Below are 24,678 nucleotides of genomic sequence, written 5' to 3' on the forward strand. Positions count from 1 at the left end.
TATGTAATGAGATACACCCTGTTTCATTTTATAATTTTGGAAACATGTGCCTTTCATGTAAATTTTTCAAGTATTAAATACTCCATGGCAAGTAACATGCTAAGTACTGAGGAAACAAAAATAAGGCAAAAAACATTCTGCCCTCAAAAAGCTCACATTCCTAAGGGGAGAGAACTTATAATAACCTCTCTGTATATATAATAACCTATATATATAATAAAACCTATAATGTATATATACACACATACTCATACACACATGTATACATGGGTATACATACCCATACATATACACACATACATGTACACACATACACATTCATATGTACATACATATATACTCATATACACATATACACGCATACACACATATACATACATATATACACATATACACACACATACCCATATATACATATGTACACACATATATACACACATGAGTGTGCATGCATATGATATATGTATAAAGATGGGCAAGAGAGGGGGAAAGAAGTGAGGAAAGTTGGGGAGGAGGGAAAAGAGGGGAGAGAAGAGGAACAAACACATAGGAAGTAACATTGCAGGAGAGAGGCATGGATACTCTGAAGAAGGCAGAATTAGAGTTTAGTGAGGACGGAGGTTGTGCTAAATGCAGGAATGGGAGGTGTGGAACATTGGTGAGGAAACGTGTGGAGAAGAAGAAGACTTGGAAAGTAGGAAGGAGTCGGACTATCCAGAGTTTTAAATGCTGAAGAGAGGCATTTATATGTGATCTTTCAGGTAATTGGTGACTCCTAGAGTTTACTGGGCAGGGATAACATAGTCAGATGGAGTTAGATGGCAGCTAGAGGGAGAACGAATTAGAATGAGAAGAGACTTGAGGCAAGGGATGTCAATCAGAATGTAATTATGAGTCCAGCAGCAGGTGAACACGGTCTGACTCAGGGTGGTGACTGAATGAATGGATTATGCAAGAAGTGTGATAAAGACAAAATTTGGCAATGGGTTAGATACATAGGGTTAGCAAGAGACAGGTGTTAGAGATCATCCTGAGGTTGTGATCAAGGATGACCAGAAGGATGATGTTAGTGTCCTGGACTGAAATAGGGAAGTTTGGAAGGAAGATAGATTTTGGGGGGAGGTGTGAGTTCTATTTTAGACATGTTGACTTTCATATTCCAAAAAGAATTCTCTTGTCAGATCTGTCCAAAGGGCAGTTGGTGATGTGGGACTGTATCTTGGGAGAGAAACTAGGGCTGGATATAGAGATTTGGGAAGCATCTGCACGGAGATGGTAATTGAACACCATGGTAGCTGAGGAGATCCCCAAGAAGAGTGTATTGAGGAAAAAGAGAAGAGGGCTGAGCATAGAGCCTTAGGCAAGAATTCTCATGGTGAGGTGATGTGGTATGGATGAGGACCTCACAAAGGAGAATCAGAAGGGTCAGGTAGTCAGGTAGTAGGAGAACCAGGAGGGAGCGATATTATCACAAGTCTAGAGAAGAGAGATCAACAATGTCCAAGTGTCACATCGATATCTCCATTTTAGAGATGGGTTAAATGAGGCTTGTAACAGTAGTTTTTTTCTCATGAGACAATGACAAATGTTCTACTTTTATTCTAATTATCCTTTTCTCTATCTAGACCCTCCTCTTTTGGACTAGGTCAGCCAGTAGTACTAACACCTGCTTTGCCTGTTTTATTTAATATGCAGAATAACTCAGACTGCAGCTGTAATATTTATCCACAATTATGTATGCAGCGCAAACAGCCTTCATAGGGTAATAAGGCTCAAATTCCAGTTGATACACTCATTTTCAGAGATTTAAGCTATGTAGAAAACTAATAACTTTCAAGTAAACAGCATCAGTTAATTGGGATGGTGAGGTGGGAAATTTAGAGGGGAATTTTATTTTGACTATCATGTCAGCAGGTTAATTTTATGCTGTTTTTCATGTAAACACATTCCAAAGCAGGTGGGATGAGTGATTTATAATTGGAAAGCTAAATTGTAAGTAAGATGCCCATGATGGTCTGAGAGAATAGAAATACTCGATAATGTTGTATGGCTTGAATACAACAAGATAAATTTCTAATTGACATGTTTATGAATACTGTTATCCTCGAAATTTTGTGGTTTAAAGATTCTTAATTTGTATGTGAACTTAATGATAGATGTTTGCAAGAACTAAAACAAATTTCCCAAACTGCCTTATAAGTGTTGAGTGGAGGAATGTAGTACTTCTGATAGTCCATTTCTATAACATTTAGTCCAGATTTATAAGCTCTTTTCAACTGTATTAGTCTAGCCAGAATTAATATTCTTTGTGGTAAAAACCGAGGTTAATATTTATATGACAAAATGGTAATATAAACATTATTGGGCACTGAACATTGTATACTTTGTATATAGGAATTATCATTTTGTAGAACTATATTGATTGAGAAAATTCATTCTACTCGTTTTAATTCCAACCTTGGTGGTGGTGGTATTGTGGTGGTGGTGGTATTGTGGTGGTGATAAGGATGAGATATTTGCTGAGTGTCATAGGGACACCTTTTCTTTGCCTCTTCCTGAGATGTAATTTACTTCATTTTACCTCCACTTTCACCTTTTTTCCCAGTACAATCCCCTTTCCACCTCTAGTTTCTTTTTTATAACAGTAAAATCAGATTATACATGTACTCTCTATGTATACCCATAACAATGGGATACCGTTCTCAAGAGTTTTCTTTTTACCTTTTTATCCTTTTCTTGAGTTCTATATTTGGAGGTCAAATTTTTTGTTTAGGTCTTGTCTTTTCTTCAGAAATAAATGGAATTTACCTCTTTCATTGAATGTCCATCTTCTTCCCTGAAAGAAAATGCTCAGTTTTTCAGGGTAATTTATTCTAGGCTGCATTCCAAGTTCCTTTGCCTTTTGGAATTTCAGATTCCAAGCCCTTTGATCCTTTAATGTGGAAGTTGCTAGGTCCTGGGTAATCCTTATTGTGGCTCCTTGGTATTTGAATTGTTTCTTTCTGGCTGCTTGTAATAGTTTTTCTTTGGTCCAATAGTTTTGAAACTTAGCCACAATATTCCTTGGAGTTTTAATTTTGGTGTCTCTTTCAGGAGGTGTTTGGTGAATTCTTTCAATGTTTATTGTACCTTCTGATTCTATGACATCCAGGCAGTTCTCTTTGATGATTTCCTGAAAAATAATGTCTAAACTCTTTTTTTTATCATGATTTTCTGGGAGTCCAATAATCCTTAGATTGTCTCTCCTAGATCTATTTTCCAGGTCAATTGTTTTCCCATTTAGGTATTTTACATTTTTTCTTTTTCTTTCTTTTTTTTTTTTTTTTTTTTTTTTTTTTTTTTTTTTTTTTTTTTTTTTTTTTTTTTTTTTTTTTTTTTTTTTTGGTTTTGCTTGAATGATTCTTGTTGTCTCATTAAGTCATTCATTTCCATTTGTTCAGTTTTGAATTTTAGTGAATTATTTTCTTCATTTACTTTTTTGCTTCTTTGTGTTTGTGCAATTGAACTTTTAAACGAATTGTTTATGTTCTATGGAATTTTTTTCCATTTTACAAATTCTGTTTTTTAAGGAGTTAATTTTCTTTTTCTATTTCACAAATTGTTTTTTAAGGAGTTATTTTCTTTTTGTTTCATAAATTCTGTTTTTCTGGGAGTTGCTTTCTTTTTCCATTTTATAAAATCTATCTTTTAATGAATCATATGCCTTTTCCAAAACCCTTTTGCAAATTTTTCATTTCCTTTCCTTATTTTTCTTCTAGCTCTCTTTTAAGATCCTTTTAAATTTCTTCTAGGAGAGCTTTGTGTGATGGGGATCAGGTTATATCACCCTTTGGGGCTTCATCTGGAGAAAATCTGCTTTTAGTCTCCTCAGGATTTGAAATCTGTTCTTCTTTTTTTGAAAACTGTCTATAGTTAGAGTTCTCTTAACTTTTTTTTTTTAATGAGTGTAAAAAAAAAAAAAAAAGCAAAGGTTTGCTTTTAGGGCAGGGGAGGTTTTCTAAGCTTCCTCTACAAGCAGCAGCAGTTACACTGGGTCAGTGCTGATTCACTTCTGGTGCTGGGTGGGTGTGGCCAGGTCCCCTGAGATTATGGCATTTTGGGGTTCACTATTGAGCTTTTGTGTTTCTGTTGTGTTTTCTAACTTCTCTTCCAGGGCAGAGTGGCTAGCACTGTGGTAGAGTTCTCCCCATAGATTCTCCACCACCTGGAGTCCTCACTACTCCCTCCCCCCAGCCAAGGAGTCTGCACCATCCTGGCTCTGTGCTGTCAATGCTGGTGTCTGTGCTCAGCTGCTTGTGCTGGCTGCCTCCCTCCCATTTGTGATTGAGATAGACCTTTTCTGATGATCTTCAAAATTATCTTCTGCTGGCGATTTGTTGCACTCCCAATATTCCTGGATTCTGCTGGTTCAGAGCTAATCCAGAGGCTGGATTTGCTAATTCCTCAGAGGGTTGTAGGAGAAGGTCAGAAAGAAGCATGTGTCCTCTCTGCCATCTTGGCTCTGCTCCCAAAAGTCCATTATGGGGGACACCTTTTAATAAGATTTTTTTGTGCTTTAGAAATTAAAACTTACCTGACAGATATTAAACATCAATTATGTACAAGACACTGTGATAGATAAAAAAAATATGATACTTGTACTGAAAGTTTATTCTCTATTCATGGAGATAAAAATATATGGAAAAAATAATTAAATACAAAGCATTATATAAAAAATGCCAATTGGTGGTATAGGTTAAATTTAAAGGAATTTAGGGGAGAGATTACTATAACCTGGGGTCCTCAGAGAAATTTTAATTGGGTTTAAGTTTGACTTTGAAGGATGAGTGGGATTCATATGAAGAGAAGCAGGGGATAGTATGTCAGGTGAGGGGAATGGAATGAATAAAAACTTGGAGGCAAGAAATATTCAGCTCATGGAAGGTGGACCTGTCTGACTGGAGTGGAGGTTTTATTTAGGGGATCAGTGAAAGCTTAACGTTGAGAGAGTATGTTGCGGCTAGATTGTGAAGGGATTTGAATGCTAACATAAAGAGTGGTGGGCAGGTAGGTGGCACAGGAAATAGAGTGCCATGTCTGGAGTCAGTAACATTTGAGTTCAAATCTTGTCTAGGCAGTTAGAAGCTTTGGGACTCTGGGCAAGTCCCTTAACCCTGTTTGCTTTAGTTTCCTCATTGGTAAAATGAACCGAAAAAGCCCCAAATAGGGTCACAGAGTTGGATACAACTGAAATGACTGAGCAACCACAACATGACCTTATGAAAGCTAACCTTCCTACCTCTGATTCCAATCTTATCCTTTATTCAAGGAGCTAGTCATACCCCCTCTCTTCTCTAACTTCAGTTTCTATTTTCCTGACTTTTCTATTTAAGTTCAGGTCTTGTCTTCCTAAGAAACAAACAGATATGAATCCTCAAATGACCTTCCTTTTGAATTCCTCTCCTATTCTGACTCTTTCACTGCCAATAATTTATAAGCATACACTGAAATCACAACCCCTCCTTCCTCTCTCACTCCTTAAGTCCTTGCAACATGGCTTCTGTCCTAGACATTTTACTGCCTGCACTGTGAGGTCACCAGTGACTTTCTGATCACTTCATCATCAAGGCTAGTATGACAATGAATTCTTCTCAATGCATCTTCTGTAACAGACAGCCAGGATGGTGAAGACACAGAATTCTATGCCAGGTGAGGACTGAGTGAAGGAAATGGAGATGTTTGGACTGGAAATGAGAAGTCTTGGGGGAAGGGTCATACTGATTCTAAACATTTGAAGGTTCTCATAGAAGGGGATTTGTCTTGCATTATTTTCCCCCAGAGGATGAACTATAAAACTATAAGCAAGGGGTAGAAGCTGCAAAGAGACAAATTTAGGCTTGATATCTGAAAACACATATCAACACACAGAACTCTCCTAATTATAACTATCCAAAAGTGAAATGGATTTGGGAGGTATCCAAGCAGAGGTTGGATGAACATTTATTTGCTATGTTGTAGCAGGAATTCTCCAGATATGAATTGGAATAGGTGGCCATGGAGCTACCTTCTAAAACTGAATTCTGGGTTTCTTTGATTTTTCTTCATCATAGGACACTGATGCTCACCTCCTTCATAATGGATATGGATGCCTCCTGTAGTTTTTGAGAGTGACATCACTATATCTGCTCTTTCAGTGACCCTTATTCTTCCTCCCTATACCTTGATAAAGACTTTTGTTGTGACTCTTTCTCTTCTTTACAATTTCTTCCCTGATGCCATCATTTACCTAGTAGTTTTAACCTTTACTCCTATACAAGGATGACTCCCAAATTTGTATCTCTAGCCCTCAGTATCTTGTCCATGCCCTGCCTTTTTCTGTCTTGTCAAAAAATGGGTATGGGCCAAGTAATTTCCAGAGAGTGTTGATTTATGAGGTAATCACCACATCAAAGGTTTAGACGGGAGTGACAAAGGTATTTGTAGCAGCATTGCAAAGGTGGCAATTGCAGAGCAAGTCAGGGAGAAAATGCATCATGGAGAGAGTAGTAGGCATTGGGAAGGGACTGGGGAAAATAGCATTTTGTCTCACAAAGGGATGGAGTTTTTTTAATTGTAGAAGCATGGTACCCATACCCCTTCTTTGCTGTGGTGTGATGTCACTGTGAGCTTAAACTTCATAATTGTGACTTCATAACCATAGCATATCTAGATATTTGCCACAGGGATTTCAAATTGAAAGACATCTATCTGCAGCTTCCACAAAAATCTCATTCTTTTCCCAATTGTCCTCTTTCTGTTAATCACACTATCATTCTCCCAGTCATTTCTGCTTTGCTGGAAACCTGTTATCCTTGATTCCACTCTGCTCCCAAATCTAATTAGTTGCTAAGTTTTACAAAATTTTTATTTATCTTCCACAGCAACAATTTTATTTATCTATCCACTCCCTCTATTCTATTGCTGTGCCCTCACCTCCACTCTATGATGTTAGGTCCTGATTGACTTTTGCGATCAGTCCCAAGCAATTTCTCTTCCAACCACTGGATCATAGAATCATCAATCTGGGGCTAGGGTGGGCCCCAAAGACCATCTAGTTCTTTCATTTTACAAGGAAATAAACTGAGACTAAGAGAGAGGAACCATCTTGAGTCAGGTCACATGTGATATGTGTCCTGGTCAGGATTTGAGATGCTATTCTCTGATCGCAGAGCTGGTACTCTTCCCACAGGACCACCCTGAACCCATCCCCTATACAGCCTTGCTGGGTCATGTTTTGTATTGCATATGTCTAATTTTGCTAGTCCTTGCTCAGAAGCGTTCACAGATCCTCACTGCCCACCAGATGAAGTCCTGGCTCCTTAGCTTTACCTACTGAACACTCCACACACTGACTTTAATCCCTGATCCATCTTTAGAGCATTTTTTTCACCCATAATAGATATGAGCTAAATTGGAACACTTTTCCCTAAACAGACCCCAAGTTTTCCCTCGTCCATTCCTTTCCAGATGCCATTCCTCACTCCCTGGACTTCAGTCCCTTGCCCAGTGAGAGGGTTTTCTCTTTCCTACCTTGGCCCTTTTCAACTTCCTTTTCCTATTAGAATAGAAGGTTCTTGAAGGCACGGACTGCCTGCTTTCCTTTCTGCTTGCTATGGTATTCCTGCACTTAAGCACAGGCATGGCACATGGGAAGCACTTGATAAGTATTTACTGCCTTGACTTGAAGCTAAGCGTCTGTTTACGTGGTACCTTTGTGGTTCAGTGAATGGAGTCCTGGATCATGAGGTAGGAAGACACTTATAAGCTGTATACCTCTGAGCAAGTCAATGTCCTCACTCAGTTTCCTCTGCTATAAAATGGGAATAATAAGAATACCAATCTTAAAGGGTTGGGAGCATCAGGCTCAAGGCAATGAAGCTGTTGATAACAAAAGTCACTGTGTGAGATGATGGAGTGAATGAGGTAGGAATTAGTAGGAAAGAAAGGAAGGAATGCCTTCCAAATAGTACAAAGGAAGAAAAATAAGACTTGATGATTTGAAGGGAGAGTTGGGGAAGGGGGAAGAGAGAGAAAGAGAGATAGAGTAAGAGAGAAACATAGGGTAGTAATGAGTCCTAGATGATTTTACAGATCTGTGTTGGAGGAAATGACTCATTTCTTAGACTTATAATGTAGCACAATATAGATAATTAAGGTTAATATGTATCAAATGTCACCAAAGTAATTTGAAGTATAGGTATATATATTTTTGCCTAAATCTATCTGTCTGTCTGTCTATCCAATTTAGGGTGAATTGAGACTATTTTAAGTGAAATACCTGGAGAAGAATAGGTGTTTTTATATTTTCTACTTTATTGTTTATTTTGTTGTTTTGGGTCTTGAATTTATATATGAATCAAAAAGTTTATGGTGTATAGTTATAGAGACCTTTGAAATTAACATTTTATTTTCATATTATTTCAGGAAGAACTCATGAATACCAGTTCATGAGGGAGGCAGATAAATTGAGGAATGTATTTGGTTAAAGGCAGTAGACTGTTAAAGAAGCAGAATACATGAAAATAGGAAAAATAATCAGAGAAGATTTTTAAAAAAACTTTATTGATGTTTCTTTTCTTCTTCTTTTTAATATTGCTATCTCAAGTCCTTCCTTAGAAGCTTCATACAATAGAAGCTTCTCTTATAAGAAATGACTGTACCTTAAGTAAAACAAATCCTTTATATTTCCCTCACGTCTTAGCTGAGGGGCAGCTGTTGTATTTTGCTCTCAGACCTCTAAAAGCAGGATTGATCATGGCATCATTCAGAGCTCTGAAATTGCTCAGTGTTATTTTCCTTTAAGTTATTGTGGTTGTCATGCAAATTGTTCTAGTTCTGCTAACTTCAGTCTCTCACAGTTTCTACAAGTCTTTCTGAGTTTCTCAGAATTCACCACATTTATCATTTAAAAAAAACATTTTATTATAAATAAAAAAAGAAAATTATTGATGTCTTTTGTGTTTGTATCATTGAATTTCTCACTGTGTCCCACTACCTGGAAGGACATTCCCTATAACAATTTAAAAAAAGAAGAAAAAGTCCAACAAAAATAATCAATACATCAAATAGGTCTGACATTCTTTGTGGGGAGGCACACCTGTGGTTTCCAGCTCTGCAAAGATTTGAGGGGCGATGATTTTCTCATGTCAAGAAGAGATTTTTAATAAGTATACAATGTATATAAAAATTTTTATGGTGCTATTAAATAAAGGAGTAAGGGGGTAGAATAGATGTGTTAAAACAGCTGTTTCAGTGTAGTACAGTGATAACTATATAATGTATTTAACAAAAAGTCAAGTCCAAAAAATCTCTTGCTTTAAATGAAAACCACTATATCATAGGAAGTGAAGAGACTACCAAATAAAGTCCCTGTCTATCAGATATTTAATATATTTGTATTTTTTAGCCACCAAAAGTATAAAAATTACAGTAAATCAAAGTTTTCTAATATTTAAAGTAAAAAGATAGTGCTTTTAAACAAGATCTATTTTTCCTAATACATTTCATTTACTAAACAATAAATGTAACATTTCAATATCCTCAGGGTGCTTAAAAACTGCAGAGAACAAATGAGATGTTAGATGCTTATATTGTTATGAATGTTTTAGAAATATAATAACATATGAAACAAGAATGGATATGATGTTCTAGAAATTGAGTTCAGGTTTGTGAGTCTAAGAACATGTTAGGGATAGGGACTAGCTCAGTGAGAGATCTCTCAGTCAAGGAAATTCCCTTCACCAATGCAGGTTAGGAACTTCTTCACATCATACAGTCTTAAAGACCTGTCTATTGATTAAAAGGCTAACACTACTAGTCAAGAGTCAGGATTTGAAGCCAGGTCTTTCTGGCTTTTGAGCCAACTCCTTACCCACCATTCCAAATGGCTACCCTTAAGAGCAAGTGATTGTGCAAAACAAATACTTTATGTAAACATCACTGATCATTTACAAGTAAAATTGTAGAAGCATATTTTAATTTCAATAGTATTAATAATAATACTGCTGGACTCCTACAATGCCACATTATGGCTATCATCCTTTGCTACAAGTCTCTTCCAGGACTGTGGTGTACTGGCATTTAAAAGTGGACAATTTCAGTGTGTTTTGAGGGGCTTTATTTGCTCCATGGGAGCCATTTTTGCAGTTGGAGGTATAAGCTGAAAAATTCTCCATCCTATAAAGTTCTGCTCGGTTTTTACAGTAACCAAACTTGCTCAGTAAAAGAAAAAAATCCCTTCGGAAGGCCTTTGTGAAAATTGCATACAGAAATGGATTTGCACAGGAGTTAACTGGATAAAATAACACCAGTAAAATTTTAGAGTTGGTCACTGTGATGAGGGGAACTTTAAATGCAGCTGAGATGGCAAAAAATGAGATAGGTGCCATGCAGGTGAAATCAGTGAATATCAGTATTGCCATTTTCTTGGCAATCTTTGTATCCTTGTTGGCTGCTACAAGCTCTGGATTCTGGACTGCAAAGTAGATTTTAATATAACAAGCACAAATGATGATGAAGGCAGCCACATTGATGACCAAGATGATGAGTATGTATGCTTGGGAGAGAGTGGTCTCGATGTCCATGGGGAGGCAAATGCTGACCTTCATGTAATTGCTGATTCCCACAAGGGGCAACACTGCAAATACCGTGGAAAACAGCCAGCCGCCCAGCATGATGAGCACGGCGTGTCTGAGCTGTAGCTTCCGATCTAGCTGCATGGCATAGGTGATGGTGTGCCACCTTTCTAGAGTGATGACGGTGAGCGTGTAGACAGAAAGCTCGCTGGAGAACACAGTGAAAAAGCCAGCCGCGCTGCAGCCGCTTCCCGTCTGCCAATCGATGGCGTGGTTATGATACTGACCTTTGGTTTTAGAATCAACCGAGGCAATGAGCAGGAGGTAGAGCCCCATGCAAAAGTCTGCAAAGGAGAGATTGCACATGAGAAAGCGGGGCACGGTCATTTTGTAATGACTGGTCAGCAGAACAAGGAGGACAGTGAAATTTCCCATGATTGCTAGGAGATTTATGAGCCAAATCAGGACTCTAAGGAAGTCATAGCCCATGATATCTTCACAAGGATTAAAGGCATCTGGTTCAGGAGCACATCGAAGTGTTTTGGGTGAGCAGAAGCCATAGTCATAATCCCAGATACTTAGTTCACTCTCCGCAAAGATGGCAGAATAGCTGTAAGAAGAATATCTTAATTGGTTGTAAACTTAAAATTTTTTTTCTTGGATTCTGAATATAAAAAAAATGCAAGAATTATCTTTAGTACTGTTTTTAAGCCAAAGAAACAAAAGGAAGCAAACCACAACAAACCCTGGTCTCGAATTTATTTGTTAAATTATCTCAGAACTCTGAATTGATGTAGGAGTTCTTTAAGAAAGAAATAAAACACCATTTAGACTTTTTTTTTTATAGATTGTGCGCATTGATGCAAAGACTTAATGAAGCTGTTTACAGAGGATGATTTTCTTTAGAAAACAAATTTAGAGACACAATATATGCTTGCTAAACTCAAAAGAATCCTTTCTTGGCATTTTCTTAGCTATTTATCTCATTTATTTGCCAACCAAACTACTATCAAGCTGTTATTCTATAGTAGAGTGTAAGCATCATTGCAAGGCTCACATGGAAAATCTGCAACAGCCTCTGGAAAACTTGGTTTCCTTCAAGATCTCAGTCTTAAACCAGTAGTGTATGTAGAGGTAGAGTAAGTGACACATTGGGAGATATAGGAAGCCTGGGATTTGAGAGAAGGGGTGAGGTCATGGATGACGGTGAGAGATAACAGGTATGGTAAAGAGTATGTTTCAAGCAAAAGAAGACTATAAAAATGGTTCTGTTCTTAAGGGGCCTGTGTTTAATTGAAAAGAAATTTCTCATCTGGACCAAGTTGAAAAAGATGCTCTTTAATTTGGAAGGAGTTGCTACAACACTCAGTGTTTGGGAAAGATTGTAATACTGTCACACACAAGCCCAATATTTCTTTTGGTGGGGAGGAATAAATTTTTATTAGGGACTATAGAAACTGATAACTATTCTGTCAAGATCCTTGCAAATATTTTAAATTGGGATCATCACTTACACTTTAATTTTTTTCCCCCACCAACCAATAATATGCCTTATGAAATAAGAAAATGATAGGGAGAAAGAGTCTTAAGAGCTGGGCCTGCAAAAAATATTTGACGTGAATTATATGAGTGCAGTTTGGAAAACAGACGTTAACATATGAGACCATGAGAGAAGGGAGATTCTTACCAAAGAGGTAGTACTCTCAAGTGCAGTTAGGGAGATGAAAATAATTTGATATAGGAATCTTTCCTCTTTATTAACTATGTGATGTATCAGTGCCCATCTCATGCATTTCAATTTTAATAAATTTTCTGCCTTTAAAGATGTTAGATGAGGATAAAAAGAGATTAAAAAAGGCAGAGAAAAGAGTGAACTGAAAGAGAAGAAAATTAATGATATGGAAGAACAAACAATAATTATCTTGGGGGCACTTGATCTTGCATGTAATGGTAATTCTGAACCTCAGGAAATGTAAGGATGGAGAAATGATGATTATTTTTCTGAGTCTGTAACATCTATATTTGAAGGTAAGTCTATTAGAAATAAATAGTTGAGATCTAGTAGGACAGACATGTAACAAACAGTATAAGTGAGATTGGAGGATATGGGTCAATAAAGGATATCCTTTATTAAACTATGGGTATCTTGCCAAGCATCTTGAAGATATGTCTTCCATGTATAAATACTCCTCAGTCTTTCTTCTCCCTAAATTTCTTTATATGTAATTCTCAGACACCTATTTTTGATCTATATTCTCACTGCTAACAGTCACTCAGAGATGAGGCCTTTGGTGAATAGAGAAATTTGAAACATGAAACAATCCAGGGAAAACATTTTTTTAATTTCTTCTGCTGCTTATCTCTGTTTCAAAATTTTAAGAGCCCAGGGTTAGGCACTGAGATTGGTGATTTAGCTAGCCTAGATCCCTATTCAGAAAGATGCATACAGGGTGCTTATATTGATGACTTTGGAAACAGCCTAGAATTCATCAAAACCAACTTATAAGTTATATACTATATATACACCAAATGAAGAAAGGTCTCTCCTGAGTCATATCACTATAAATTAAGGTGTCATCTGGCTACTAGTAATGGGTTTCAAATGGAACTGAGTAAATCCATTAAGTTTTGAAATATGTTACATATAAGTAAGCAGTGATCAGTTAGACAGAATGTGCCATTTTTGAGTGCCTTGCCTAGCTGCAAGAGAAATGTCACCTAATAGAACAGGTGACACTTGAAAAGAGAAATTCTTGTTTTACAACTATTAAAGCATCCTTTGCAACATTTTGCCTCCAAGATCTGATATTTAAAAAAAACCCTTAGTATCAAAAATAATGAAGTACATTCAAATTTGTATTTCTTTGCATGCAAATACTTACAATGTTTCATTATTTGGTTTCCTTGCTGTGCTTTCACATTGTTTAGAAAAGTTTTCAAAAATGAAAAGTGAAATATTCTGGCTAAAATAGAAGAAAAAAGGAGTTAAGCTTTTGGTTTTTAAATGAAATCTGATCATGTCTATTTATGTTTTGTTCCTCCAAATTCTTTACCTATTACACCAGCATCTGTGTTCTGCACCATTGTCCTAACTGAAGTGCTACCTGGTGGGAGACTAAAGGCTTCTGAATTGTCATTATAGCGTTCTCAGCTTAGATAAAACACTCTTGAATGCTAAGTATTTTGTGTGGGCTCTAGAGAGAAAAAATTTTCTATTTCTTGCAATAAAGCAAAGCTCTCTCAATGCTCATTAAAAGCTTCCTTTTGTAGTACATTAAGGCTTGCTGTTCACCACTATCCTCTCTACTTTGGCCTTGGTAAGTAGGTAACCAATAAAAGGTTATGGCTTTGAATCATATCTTGAGATTTGTTTTGCAAAAACTGAACAAAAGTTGAGGATTTGGGGCCATGTACATTCTAGTTTTGATATTATGCTTTTATATTTGTGGAATTAAATGTTTTCTTTTCACCCTTCCATTTCCCAGGTTCCTAAATGGATTAGCCAATGGACATCTGGAAAAATATCAAGGACATAAAAGAATATCAACATTTACACACTTAAGAACATGTTAGGGCTAAGTACAAAGGGAAAATGGATTAAGAAAAAGAGCACAGAAGATAGTAAGATATATAAATATCAATTCCTCCTGAGAGAAGTATGAGTCACCTTTACATATTTTCTGGCCATATTGACAAGAAAAGTCCTTTATATAAACCCTCTTGTGCAAAAGTGGGAAGGTGGGTTAAGTGTCAGAGTTAGGAATGATTATCCTTTATAAATTTCTATGGATGCATGCCTTTTCATGTCTATTTATAAGATTATACTTCATAGATGCAGACTCGCAAAATGTTAACACTGAAAGGGACTTAAAAATCATCTGATCCAACTGTTTCATAGGTGGGGACACTGAAATCCAGAGAACAAAAGAATGAAATAAATGAAAACTCCCAAATACTTAGTATTTGTACCAAATATTGTGCTAAGCATTGGGAATATAAATACAAAAGCAGAAACAATTTCTCAAGGATCTTATATTTAAACAGGAGGAAGGGAGGGAGGAATGAGATTGGAGAGTATGTTATGTCAATGATGAATGAGGCCATAGGATAAAAGACTGATATATTCCATCCAGGAACAATAAGAGAGTTGATCTGGTCATTGTTCATAGTTCCAGAGCTGGAGTAGGGGGCAGTGGTGGAGCAGTAATGGGATTGGCAAAGAGGCTGTGGTGGAGATAGCCAGAAAGGAGAGTCATGTGTAATGTGATTGGGGATTTTTTGAAATAGAATTCGGGAAAAGCAGTCACCAACTAGGAGATTGGAGTTACTCCAAAGCCTAATGGGTAATGAGAAACTTAGTGAGGAGGTCATGGAGGAGGTACTCCAAACTTGTCCAAAAAAGGATTCATTTTTCTCCCTAAACTGCCCCCAGAGAACAAGCATCCTCCCAGGTTGCCTAGGCTTTCTGTGTTTTCCCTGACTTCTCTCTCACCCCTTATATCCATTCTGTTGCCAAAGGAGTATCAATTCTATCTTCAGTAAACTACCTCCTCTCCTCTGACACTATTATCACCACAGTATGGGCAGACAACTCTAATAGGATTGATCTTCCTCCCCTGGTCTCTCCCTACTTCAATCCATCTTTCACTTAGCTATCAAAATGATCTTCAGGTTTGACTATATCAACCCCTACTCCAGTGGATCCCTATTATCTGCAGAATCAAATATAAATTACTGCCTGGCTTTTGAAACCCTTCATAACCAGGTCCCTTCCCATATTTTCTTATTTCTATTGTCCTCTGCTATCTTTTTTACTTTTAGCCCCTGTGCCTGGGAATACTTTATCTCATTGCTGTTTACTGATTTTTTTTGCCTTCGTTTCTCAGCTAAATTTCACCTTGTGCAAGAAGCCTTTTCCTGGTCTTCCTTAGCACTAGTTCCTTCCCTCTGACAACAGTACCATCATATTGCCAATTTCCCCTGTACTTACCTATTCTCTATGTAGTTGGATGTTATTACTTCCATTATAAAGTCAAGCTCCTTGAGGAGAGGAGCTGTGTTTGCTTTTGTCCCCCTGGTATAATCATTTAATAAATGCTTTTTGTCTGACTAGTTGGAGAGGAGGACATGATAACCATAGTTACAGAGACAGTGTATATCAGAGTCAGGACTTGAACACAGATTTCCTCATTCCATTTCTGACCTTTGCTATATTACAGCTACTTCCCCAAACTTTGGATTAAATTTTTTGGGTCCTCCAGTCCCGATACCATATTATGTTGTGTATTCTCTGGAGACAAATCTGCTGTTGGCTTTCTGATGCTATCGCTCTTTCTTCATGAAAACCTTAATAAAAGATACCACGGAGCCTTGCAGGCCATCTGCTCGATACAGCTGGGTGTTATCGAGAACATGCAGCTGGAGGTCAGGGCTGTGGCTCCTAGCTGCACAAATATTCCCATGGCATCCGGTGGCAGCCCTTCAACATCCAGCATCAAAGCTTCATCTGTCTGCTTCAGCTTGGAATCGTCACCTAAAGAACCTTTCAGTTGGAAGCTATTTCCTTCTCCATCTGATACTGATAAAAACAATAGCATTGGGGTAGTGCTTTAAATTTTGTAAAGAGCTGAACATATATTATCTCATTTGATCTTCACAACAACCCTGGAAATTCCCATCTTCCATATTACAACTGAGGAAACTGGGACATAGGGAGGGTGACTTATGTAAAGTCACAATGTCTGACTCCAAGGCTGATGCTCTGCTGCACCACCCAGCTGCCTCTAAGGGGATGTTTGTTGACATATCAGATGAACCATTTCTCCCAGAGGTAGCTCTTTTTTTCCTATAAACTGAATCAGAAACACCAGAACTGAATTTTAGGTCTTGCTGCTTCCAGAAGGTTCCTTACATCCCTTCCATGACAGTGTAGGCTTGGAAGTATAAGATTATGGAAATCATCAAAAACCGTTTTTAAAGTATTTACTATGGTTTTTTTATATGTCTTCTTTTCTCCTAGTTCCTTAAGGAACTTATATTTGTTTTGCCACAAAGGTGGCTCATATACCTTTAGCTTTTCCTCAAGGACCTTGGATGAAGGGATGAAATCCATTACCCACCAACACTGTCCATTTGACTTTTGGATAAGTAAGTTTGTTAGGACGTTTTCCCTCATATTAAACATAATTTGTCCACTTTGTATCTTTTCACCCACTGCTACAAGCTGGTAAATCTTTTTAAAGTACTTAGTACGGCACCTGGCTCATTAAATAAATCTTTGTTCCTTTGTTCCCCACTTCCCCTGTGTTTTTGTTTCCCAGAACAAATCTAATCCTTCTTTCATATGACATCACTTTATATATTTGGATATGTAGTCTTCTCCAATTTCAATAATTGGAGAATAATCCTCATGGCCCCAAGACTCTTCTTCATTGCTGTCTTTCTGTACTCTTATTAAAGGGAGCAGCAATGGAGGTATGGTGTAATACAGTAAGAAAGATATCTTCCTGAGTTCAAATCCAGCCTCAGACACTAATTAGCCATGGGATCCTAGGCCAGTTGCTTAATCCCTGTTTGCCTCAGTTTCCTCATCTGTAAAATGAGCTGGAGAAGGAAATGTCAAACCATTCTAGTATCTTTGCCAAGATAACCCCAAATGAGGTTATGAAGGGTCAGATATACCTGAATTGCCTAAACAAAATCACTCAATATCCTTTCTAAAAAGTGACACTCAAAATTGAATATAATCTGATCTAATCTGACCAGGGCACAGTATAGTAGCATTGTCACTAATCTAGTCTTGTGAACTGTGCCTAATTCTAAAAATTACGTTAATTTTCTTGGCTGCCATAGTTGTCCAGCTTGCAGTCAATGTATTAACCCTTTCTCCCTTCCTTGCACCTAGATTGTTTTTTTAAATGAACTGCTGCTTAAATACTTTTCATTTAATAATTATTGGCCAGTCAATAAACATTGATTAAATACCTATTACATGCCAGGAATTGCACTAACACTGGAGAAAGATGATAGTTTCTGTTTTCAAGTTCACAGTCAATGGGCAGACAACATGCAAACAGTTGTACACAAATGATTTGCAATACAGATTTTAGTTACTTTTTTGAACTACATATGGGACTTTCCATTAACACCTAGTAAATATTTTCTTTGGCCCGTTCTATCTAGTCCAGATATTTGAAAATCTTTCCCTACCAACTAATGTGTTGGTGATCTCTCCCAGGTTTGTGTCAATAGATTATTGATACAGATATGAAATAGACTAAGTCCAGAATCTAGAGATACTCCATTGAAGACTTCTTTTCAAGATGATATGAAGCTATATCTAGCCAAACATTTTTTATGTGCTTTTTAATTTTAGTCAAACTACCTTACTAGTTGTTTTCCAAATATACCATATCTCCCACCTTTGTGCTTTCCAACATTTGGGAAATCCATGCCCTCATCTTGGCCTCTAAGAAGTCTTAGCTTTCTTCAAGACTCATCTCAGGTGTTGCCTCCTCAGGGAAGCCTTTCTTATACCCACAATTTTAGTACTTTTAAGGAACATGCTGTATCTTTCCATAAATTAGGTCAAGGGCAGTTTTATTTTTGGCTTTGTATTTCCATTGCCTAATACTCTGAGTAGGTGCTTAATATTTGTTGATTTGAATTCACTTAAGTCTATTTCATGATAAAGCTTTTGGTTCCTTCTCAATTTGGCCTGAGTAATTTCCAAAATCAAGAAGAATCAGGTCCTATATCTAGGTAATTAACACCCCAAGAGAGTTATATCTAGGTAATTAACACCCCAAGAGAGTGGAGAATTTCTTTCTCATTGTGTCACACATAAGGCAATAATGACAGGACAGTACAATTCATTTTAGAGTCTGAGAACATGCTTGCTGTGCTATGGAAGGAGATACACAGAGACAGAGACAGACAAGACAGACAGATACACATAGAGAAACAGAGAAAAAAGAGGGGAAAGATATAACAGAGAGGGGGGGGAGAGACAGGTACAGAGACAGAAGAAAAGAGAGGAAGAGAAGAGAAAACAGGAGAGGAAAAGAGAAAACAGGAAGAGGAAGAGAAGAGAAAATGGGAGAGGAGAAGGGAGAAGATGGCAATGGTAAAGTTCTGTCTCACACACACACACACACACACACACACACACAGAGTCCTCTCCAATTTTCTTTTGGCTGTTTTGTCCTAGGTTTGATCCCTGAGAATGGGAAAAGAAGCATAGAAAGTTTCCTTCCCCAAGGGAAATTGGAGAATCTAGGCAGTAAGGGAGTCCAAAATTGGAACAAACTTAGTGGCTCTTATCAATTTTGCTACTTATTAAGAGAATTAATCATGGGTGAGCTTCTCTTGGCTTCTGTCTTGAGGTCTAAAGAAAAAAAAACTCACTCCAATATGTCTGGGAGAGAAATAAGTGAAGAAATCCCTTTGCAATATTTTGCATCTGTTTTACTTAGAAGATTAAGACACTGTGTTAATTTAAACCTCTTTCTCACTGCTCCCCCTATCCCCTCACATCCCCCAAGGAAATGATGAACTCTGAGGAGGAATGGGGCTGATTAGACTTTGACGAGCCAAGTTATGTCCTCAATTTTGCAATGACTAAATTAGGCTATAATTCAATTAGCGTAGAATGGTGACAGAGGCAGTGCAGATGTAGGGTGAATTAACTATTTGGCAATAGTGTTCCCTTAGGGAAAAAATCTTTCCCTTCCCTTATTCTTTTCCCTTTTGACAGAGATCCCACTCACATGCAGTTGGCTAAAACACACTCCAGGGGGTTGACATTGGCTAGTCTGAAAATGTGAATTTCTGGAACTATGGTTGGTTTTCCTAAAAAAATAACTTACTTCTTTGTTGGCAGGTTTATAAATGCACAGCAGTGACTGGGGTAAGTTAAGGTGGCTTCCAGAAGATTGACAAATTTTTCCCGAGGTGGTAATTTCTTTAGGGAATAGGATGATGTGGCAATTAACACCTGAATGGACTCCAGCCCATAGCTAGGCAGTGCCTCCAGCTTGGTAGACGAAATATCCCTATAGAGAAAGAAGATTAAAGAAGATAAAGTGTTTGTTTTATCTCATTAAATTTTCTTTTACCTCACACCTTTTCAGGACAATGACATCATTCTGATTTTCTTTTTAAGTTTGGGAGTTTGCCTTTTTGTTCATTTATTCTCCATATTGCCTCTTTCAATCTCTCTGGGTATAAACTTAAAGCAGTGATATCTTATTTTTAATTGTTGTTAAGGAGCCATTATTCTGTCCTTTAAGCTTTTGTCTCAGTCCGTGGCACCTGCAGGTGCTTCTGTCTATACATACATTCAGCATTTAGGAGAAATGAAATTACTTGTATTCTGAGATGGCAGGTTTGTGCAATGACATCATCTTTTGTGTGCTACCCCAGGAGAAAGCATTCAGGGCTTCTGAAGTCTTGTTCCTTGATTGATAAAGCACAGTGGGATAGGTTTTCATGAAGAACAGGTTTGTTATTCTATTAAGAACTATTGTATGGCATTAGCCATCTTCTACCTAGGAAGCAAGATGCAGTCTCCAAAGCAACCGCTCCCCTAAGCAGAGCTATGTGAAAAGTTTCCAAATAGGAAAAAAAATCAGGCTGTCTAATCAGGTTCCTAATTCTCAAAATTTGCCAGACTGATGAAAAATATCAGGTATTTTTCAGGTATCCAAGTCCAAAATCAGGTATCCAATTTATCAGGTACAAATTTCAGGTATCCAAGTCCAAAATCCTATTCACCCTTCAAAAAGCAATTGAAATCCTATCTCCTACATTGATTGCCTTCAATTTTCACCAACCTTATCCAGAAGTATGGTTCCCTGATCTGAAATCAAAGGACTTAGTGTTTGTACCATTTGTATTGCACTTAATCACATACTCCCATATGACTATATTTTCTTCTTTATACATATTTAGTGGGTAGGATATTGGGCCTAGATTCAATAAGACCTGAATTGAAATCAGGAGTTGAGTAGTAAGTAATGTGACTCTGAGCCAATTACTTAATCTGTCTCAGTTTCCTCAACTGTAAAATAGAGATCACAATAGTACCTATCTTTGAAGGTTGTTATGATGATTAAATAAAATTCGTAAAAATTCTTAAGACATAAATGCTTGTTTTTTGTTTCCTTTTTTCCTTGCTTGTCATCTATTCAACAAATTGCTATGGGCAGCATACCTTCTTGAAATAATGTGTGTAAACTGCAATAAGCCTTAAGATGTTATATAAATGTTGGTTAGTTTTTATTTAGCTTATATTTCTCCATGATAGCTTTTACAGTGTAATGGGCACAGCTGAGAGAATTTCTGAGACAATTTGGCCAATTCCTTAATTTTACAGAGGAGGAGACTGAGACCTAAGGAGGTTCAGTATGTAGATAGTACAGGAAAAATGTGGAATTTGAACCCAGTTTCTCTGACTCCAAAGCCAGTGCTTTTTCTCTGTACCTTGAATGAATGGGGGTCAATACCTCTTAAATATAAGGAGATTCACTTTTGAACTGGAAAAAGTTCAAGTGTTAGAGGAGGTGCTATATAGTTGGAAGCAGAAATCTTAAAAATAATTATTTCACAAAAATAACAAATCTTAGAAAATGACTCACTTTTTACAAGCTTCATGAGTTGCTAATGAGATTTTATATTCAGTGTTCTAGTCTTACCACGATCAACTACAGGGTCTTAATTAGGTAGGACTTTGGCTGATGCCTTTGTTAACTCTTCAAGGACCTGTTTGTTTTAAAGAAGATAATATGTTTGCCACTTGCATTTTTTTTCACAAATTCTCATCAGGCACAACGAAGAATAAACATATACAATAGACTACCAGGAGAGGTCAGTGTGCATTTTTATTACTTTGCAGCAACTTGATTGTATTTAGAACTGAACTTATTCTTCTTGTGTGAAAGGAGATGCAGGAATCAAGAATCAATTGAATACAGGGGACCTGTGTCACTGAGAAGTCAGAGTTGAGTTGCTACCCCTTGGTATCTCCATCTCTTGGCAGGCACTCTAAACTTCCAGGAAGAAGGCTACAATGGAGGACAAGATCAGGAGAAAACTGGCAGAAGAGATGTAGATCCAATTGCAGCTTTATACACAGGAAGAGGAGAAGGCAGATCATGTGATATGATTTCAAGATATTTCCTCCACAGATTTGTCACTCATCTCTAAAAATTCAACACTATAGGCTCATTCTTTATGTTTTGCTAAAATATGGAAACCTCTGGGAATGGGAGCATATTAACTCTTTGGGAAAGATCAGTTTATTAGCTATTGTGAGCTGTATTTTAATTGAACCTAGATCCTTTTAGAGTTCTACTACTTATACATCTAGACAAAGGAGGCAGTTTGGAGAGGGAGATCTAAAGACAGGGCACTATCTGGAGGATGGACCTGAGTCTCTGAGTACCTAGAATTCATTATTTAACAAGCATTAAATACTTATTTCATGCCAGGCTGAGAACTGAGGTTATAAAGAGAGATAAAATGTTGCTCGTTCCTTTCTGGGAACTTACATTCCAATGGGAGAGACAACATATAGACAGCTATGTACATACAAGATATATACAGAATTGGTTGAAAATTAATCTTAGACTGAAAGCACTAGTGGAATTTGGGAGCTTAATGGAGGAGTAGGACAGAACTTAGAGGGGAGAAAAAATATAAAGAAAAGCAAGGAGACCAAAATTTCCAACCTCAAAATTTTGCTGAGAAATTAACCACTTTTTACCTTTTGCCTTTCTGACTGTTCTCCTCCTGGGCACTATTCCATCAATACCATTCCATTTATTGGAGACCCTCAAGTTGAGGAACAATAATGAAGCTATTATTTGTGTGTGTGTGTGTGTGTGTGTGTGTGTGTGTGTGTGGCACATGATAACAGAACATCCCAACTATTAAGAGTGACTTGATCCTAAGTGGTGGAGATAATTTTGAGCAGGGAGGTCTTCTTGACTTTTTTCAAATATTCTCCATCTATTCTGATTGTGTGTACTAGGTGATAGGCTAGAGGTATTTTCATATTTCCACACCACAGCTACATCTTCAAGTACAAATTGAGGATAATTTCATCAACAACTTCAGAGCAAAATGGGGGTGGATGGGGGTAAACATTTAGCATCTCTCTTAGTGTGGGAACAAGTGAACCCTGGGAGGGGGTTCTCCATCATACTCACAAAACATTGGGTCCTGTGGCCCCTCTCAAGGCGTCATTGTGCATTTTCCTCAGATTCTTATTCTCCTTTAAATCCCTGTGGAAGAGAATGGTATTTTCTTTGGAATTAAACTTTTTGGATATTCCTGAGAAATGCTAAATGTATATTGTGCCAATATTGGAATGTGGATGTATGCACTCATACCCCAAATTATGTTTGTTTCTGCATATGTACCAATACACATTTTGCATAAAAGATAATAGGGAAAAAAAGAATAAAAAATTAGGTAAAGCTATCTACCAGATGGAAGAAAGATACTGACCACAGTCCAATAACTCTCTTCCTCTGCTGCTCCACTTTCCCAGCAAGGGATAGTTTGATTTAAGGTCCAATATATAGCAGATGCTTGGGAAATTTGTTCTCTAGGGCCCCCTGGAAGGCAGATGATGCCAGGCTAACCAAGGCTGGGAAGGAGAGCAGAGCCTATACAGAGATACTAAAAATTATTTTGACTAGACAAGACCATTCCCCTTCTTTCCCATTTTTTTCTCCATATTTCTACTTGATTTGTCTTGAACTGCTAGCTCATGGGGACAGGATGATGGCATGGGATGTCAAGAATTAGACAAAAAGAAGCATGGTACAGTGGAAAGAACACAAGATCTGGACCCAGAACTCTTTGCTTTGAGTTTTATCTTTCTCACTGACCACCTGAGTAAACTTGGTTAGGTCTTTTAACTTCTCTGAGATTTATTACTTTATCTCTAAAATGGGAAAATTTTACCTATATTACCGACTTCTCTAGCTCACTGTGAGCATCAAATAATATATAAAAATTATTATATACATATAAGTTATTAGTTTAACAATACTATTTAGTACTGGTCCTTGGAAAAATTAGGAAGTGCTTTCAGATATTTCTATACTCTTGGTCCCCCTCCAATCTTTCCTATTTCCAGATTCCCTTGGCAAACATCTTGTACCTTTCAAAGTCAGGTTCTAAGTTCTGCCTCTTTCTAGCCTCTCATTTTGTTTATGCTTTATTGAAATTATAATTTTTTCCTTTCTCATGACAAGAGGAAACTTGCATTATAAATCTGATCTCTCTTTGGGAACCTAAAAGCTTAGCCCTCTATTAAAGAGACTGGAGGTTGCCCAACAAGGACCTTGTCTTTCAAATATACATAATATGCTCTGTCTGGTGCCAACTCACATGGATGCCTGGTGTATTTGTTTATGGAAATGCATGATGGCACATAATGTAGGGTATATTTCTCCAATGTAGAGTGTGTCATAAGCTAATCTATTTGATTCAGCCCAGCAAAGGCAACCTCACTTCCTAGACATCATATCCTGCAAGCAAGGGAGTAGTAACTCACCTATTGCCCATAATACACTGAGAAGGGAGCTAGATGGAGGAAATATTTGTAGCAATCACAATAAGTTTGAGCCCATACTGTCCAGGGTCCAAGGTGGTAGAGGGAGAGCATGGTTAAGGGAGGGGTACATATATTTTTCTTCTTCCCATATCTTCTTAGTAAATATCCCTTTGTAAAAGTTAATTGGCCTTAATTACTTATTTATGATATTGAGGGAATATTAATTATTTAAGTGATATTGGGGTTATAATAACTGGAACTGGCAAATAATATTGGGATAAAAATCATTGGTTTTCATATGGGAGGAATTTTCCAGAGGGAATCATTTAGTGCAGGAATTAGAAGAACCCTACTTCCCCCTCAGAGGTATCTTTAGGATCTCCCCTTAAGGGGAGATGGGACAATGATTTGACCTATGTGCTAAAGTGGAGTTGGGAGATTGAGCCTAGAGAATATAAAGGATTACCCAGAAGTTTTATCTCCTTTTCCTTCTAATTCATTGATGTTTCAGAAGGTCAT

The 24,678-nt window shown here is 37.3% G+C and overlaps 2 protein-coding genes across 8 annotated transcripts in view; one reads left to right on the top strand and one right to left on the bottom strand.

Moving 5' to 3' along the window:
* GTF2A1L (general transcription factor IIA subunit 1 like) overlaps positions 1-14,230 on the top strand; it is an 81,775-nt gene extending 67,545 nt beyond the window's left edge. For 3 of the 4 annotated variants that reach the window (XM_031950464.1, XM_031950463.1, XM_031950460.1), the window contains one exon: positions 8,443-8,919. In XM_031950464.1, the coding sequence (XP_031806324.1) occupies positions 8,443-8,504 (62 nt within the window). In that variant the 3' untranslated portion in view covers positions 8,505-8,919. Of the gene's footprint in view, positions 1-8,442; positions 8,920-14,077 lie in introns of those variants that run through there. The other variant, XM_031950461.1, reaches the window with a different exon arrangement.
* Positions 8,562-24,678, bottom strand: part of LHCGR (luteinizing hormone/choriogonadotropin receptor) — a 77,212-nt gene continuing 61,095 nt past the window's right edge. For 3 of the 4 annotated variants that reach the window (XM_031950458.1, XM_031950457.1, XM_003758292.2), the window contains 4 exons: positions 22,802-22,876; positions 19,460-19,645; positions 13,475-13,555; positions 8,562-11,202 (listed from right to left, as the gene is read on the bottom strand). In XM_031950458.1, coding sequence (XP_031806318.1) covers positions 10,053-11,202; positions 13,475-13,555; positions 19,460-19,645; positions 22,802-22,876 — 1,492 coding nt within the window. In that variant the 3' untranslated portion in view covers positions 8,562-10,052. The remainder of the gene's footprint in view (positions 11,203-13,474; positions 13,556-19,459; positions 19,646-22,801; positions 22,877-24,678) is intronic. The other variant, XM_031950459.1, reaches the window with a different exon arrangement.

The sequence above is a fragment of the Sarcophilus harrisii genome, chromosome 2 (genome assembly GCF_902635505.1).
Source record: "Sarcophilus harrisii chromosome 2, mSarHar1.11, whole genome shotgun sequence".
NCBI lineage: Eukaryota > Metazoa > Chordata > Mammalia > Dasyuromorphia > Dasyuridae > Sarcophilus > Sarcophilus harrisii.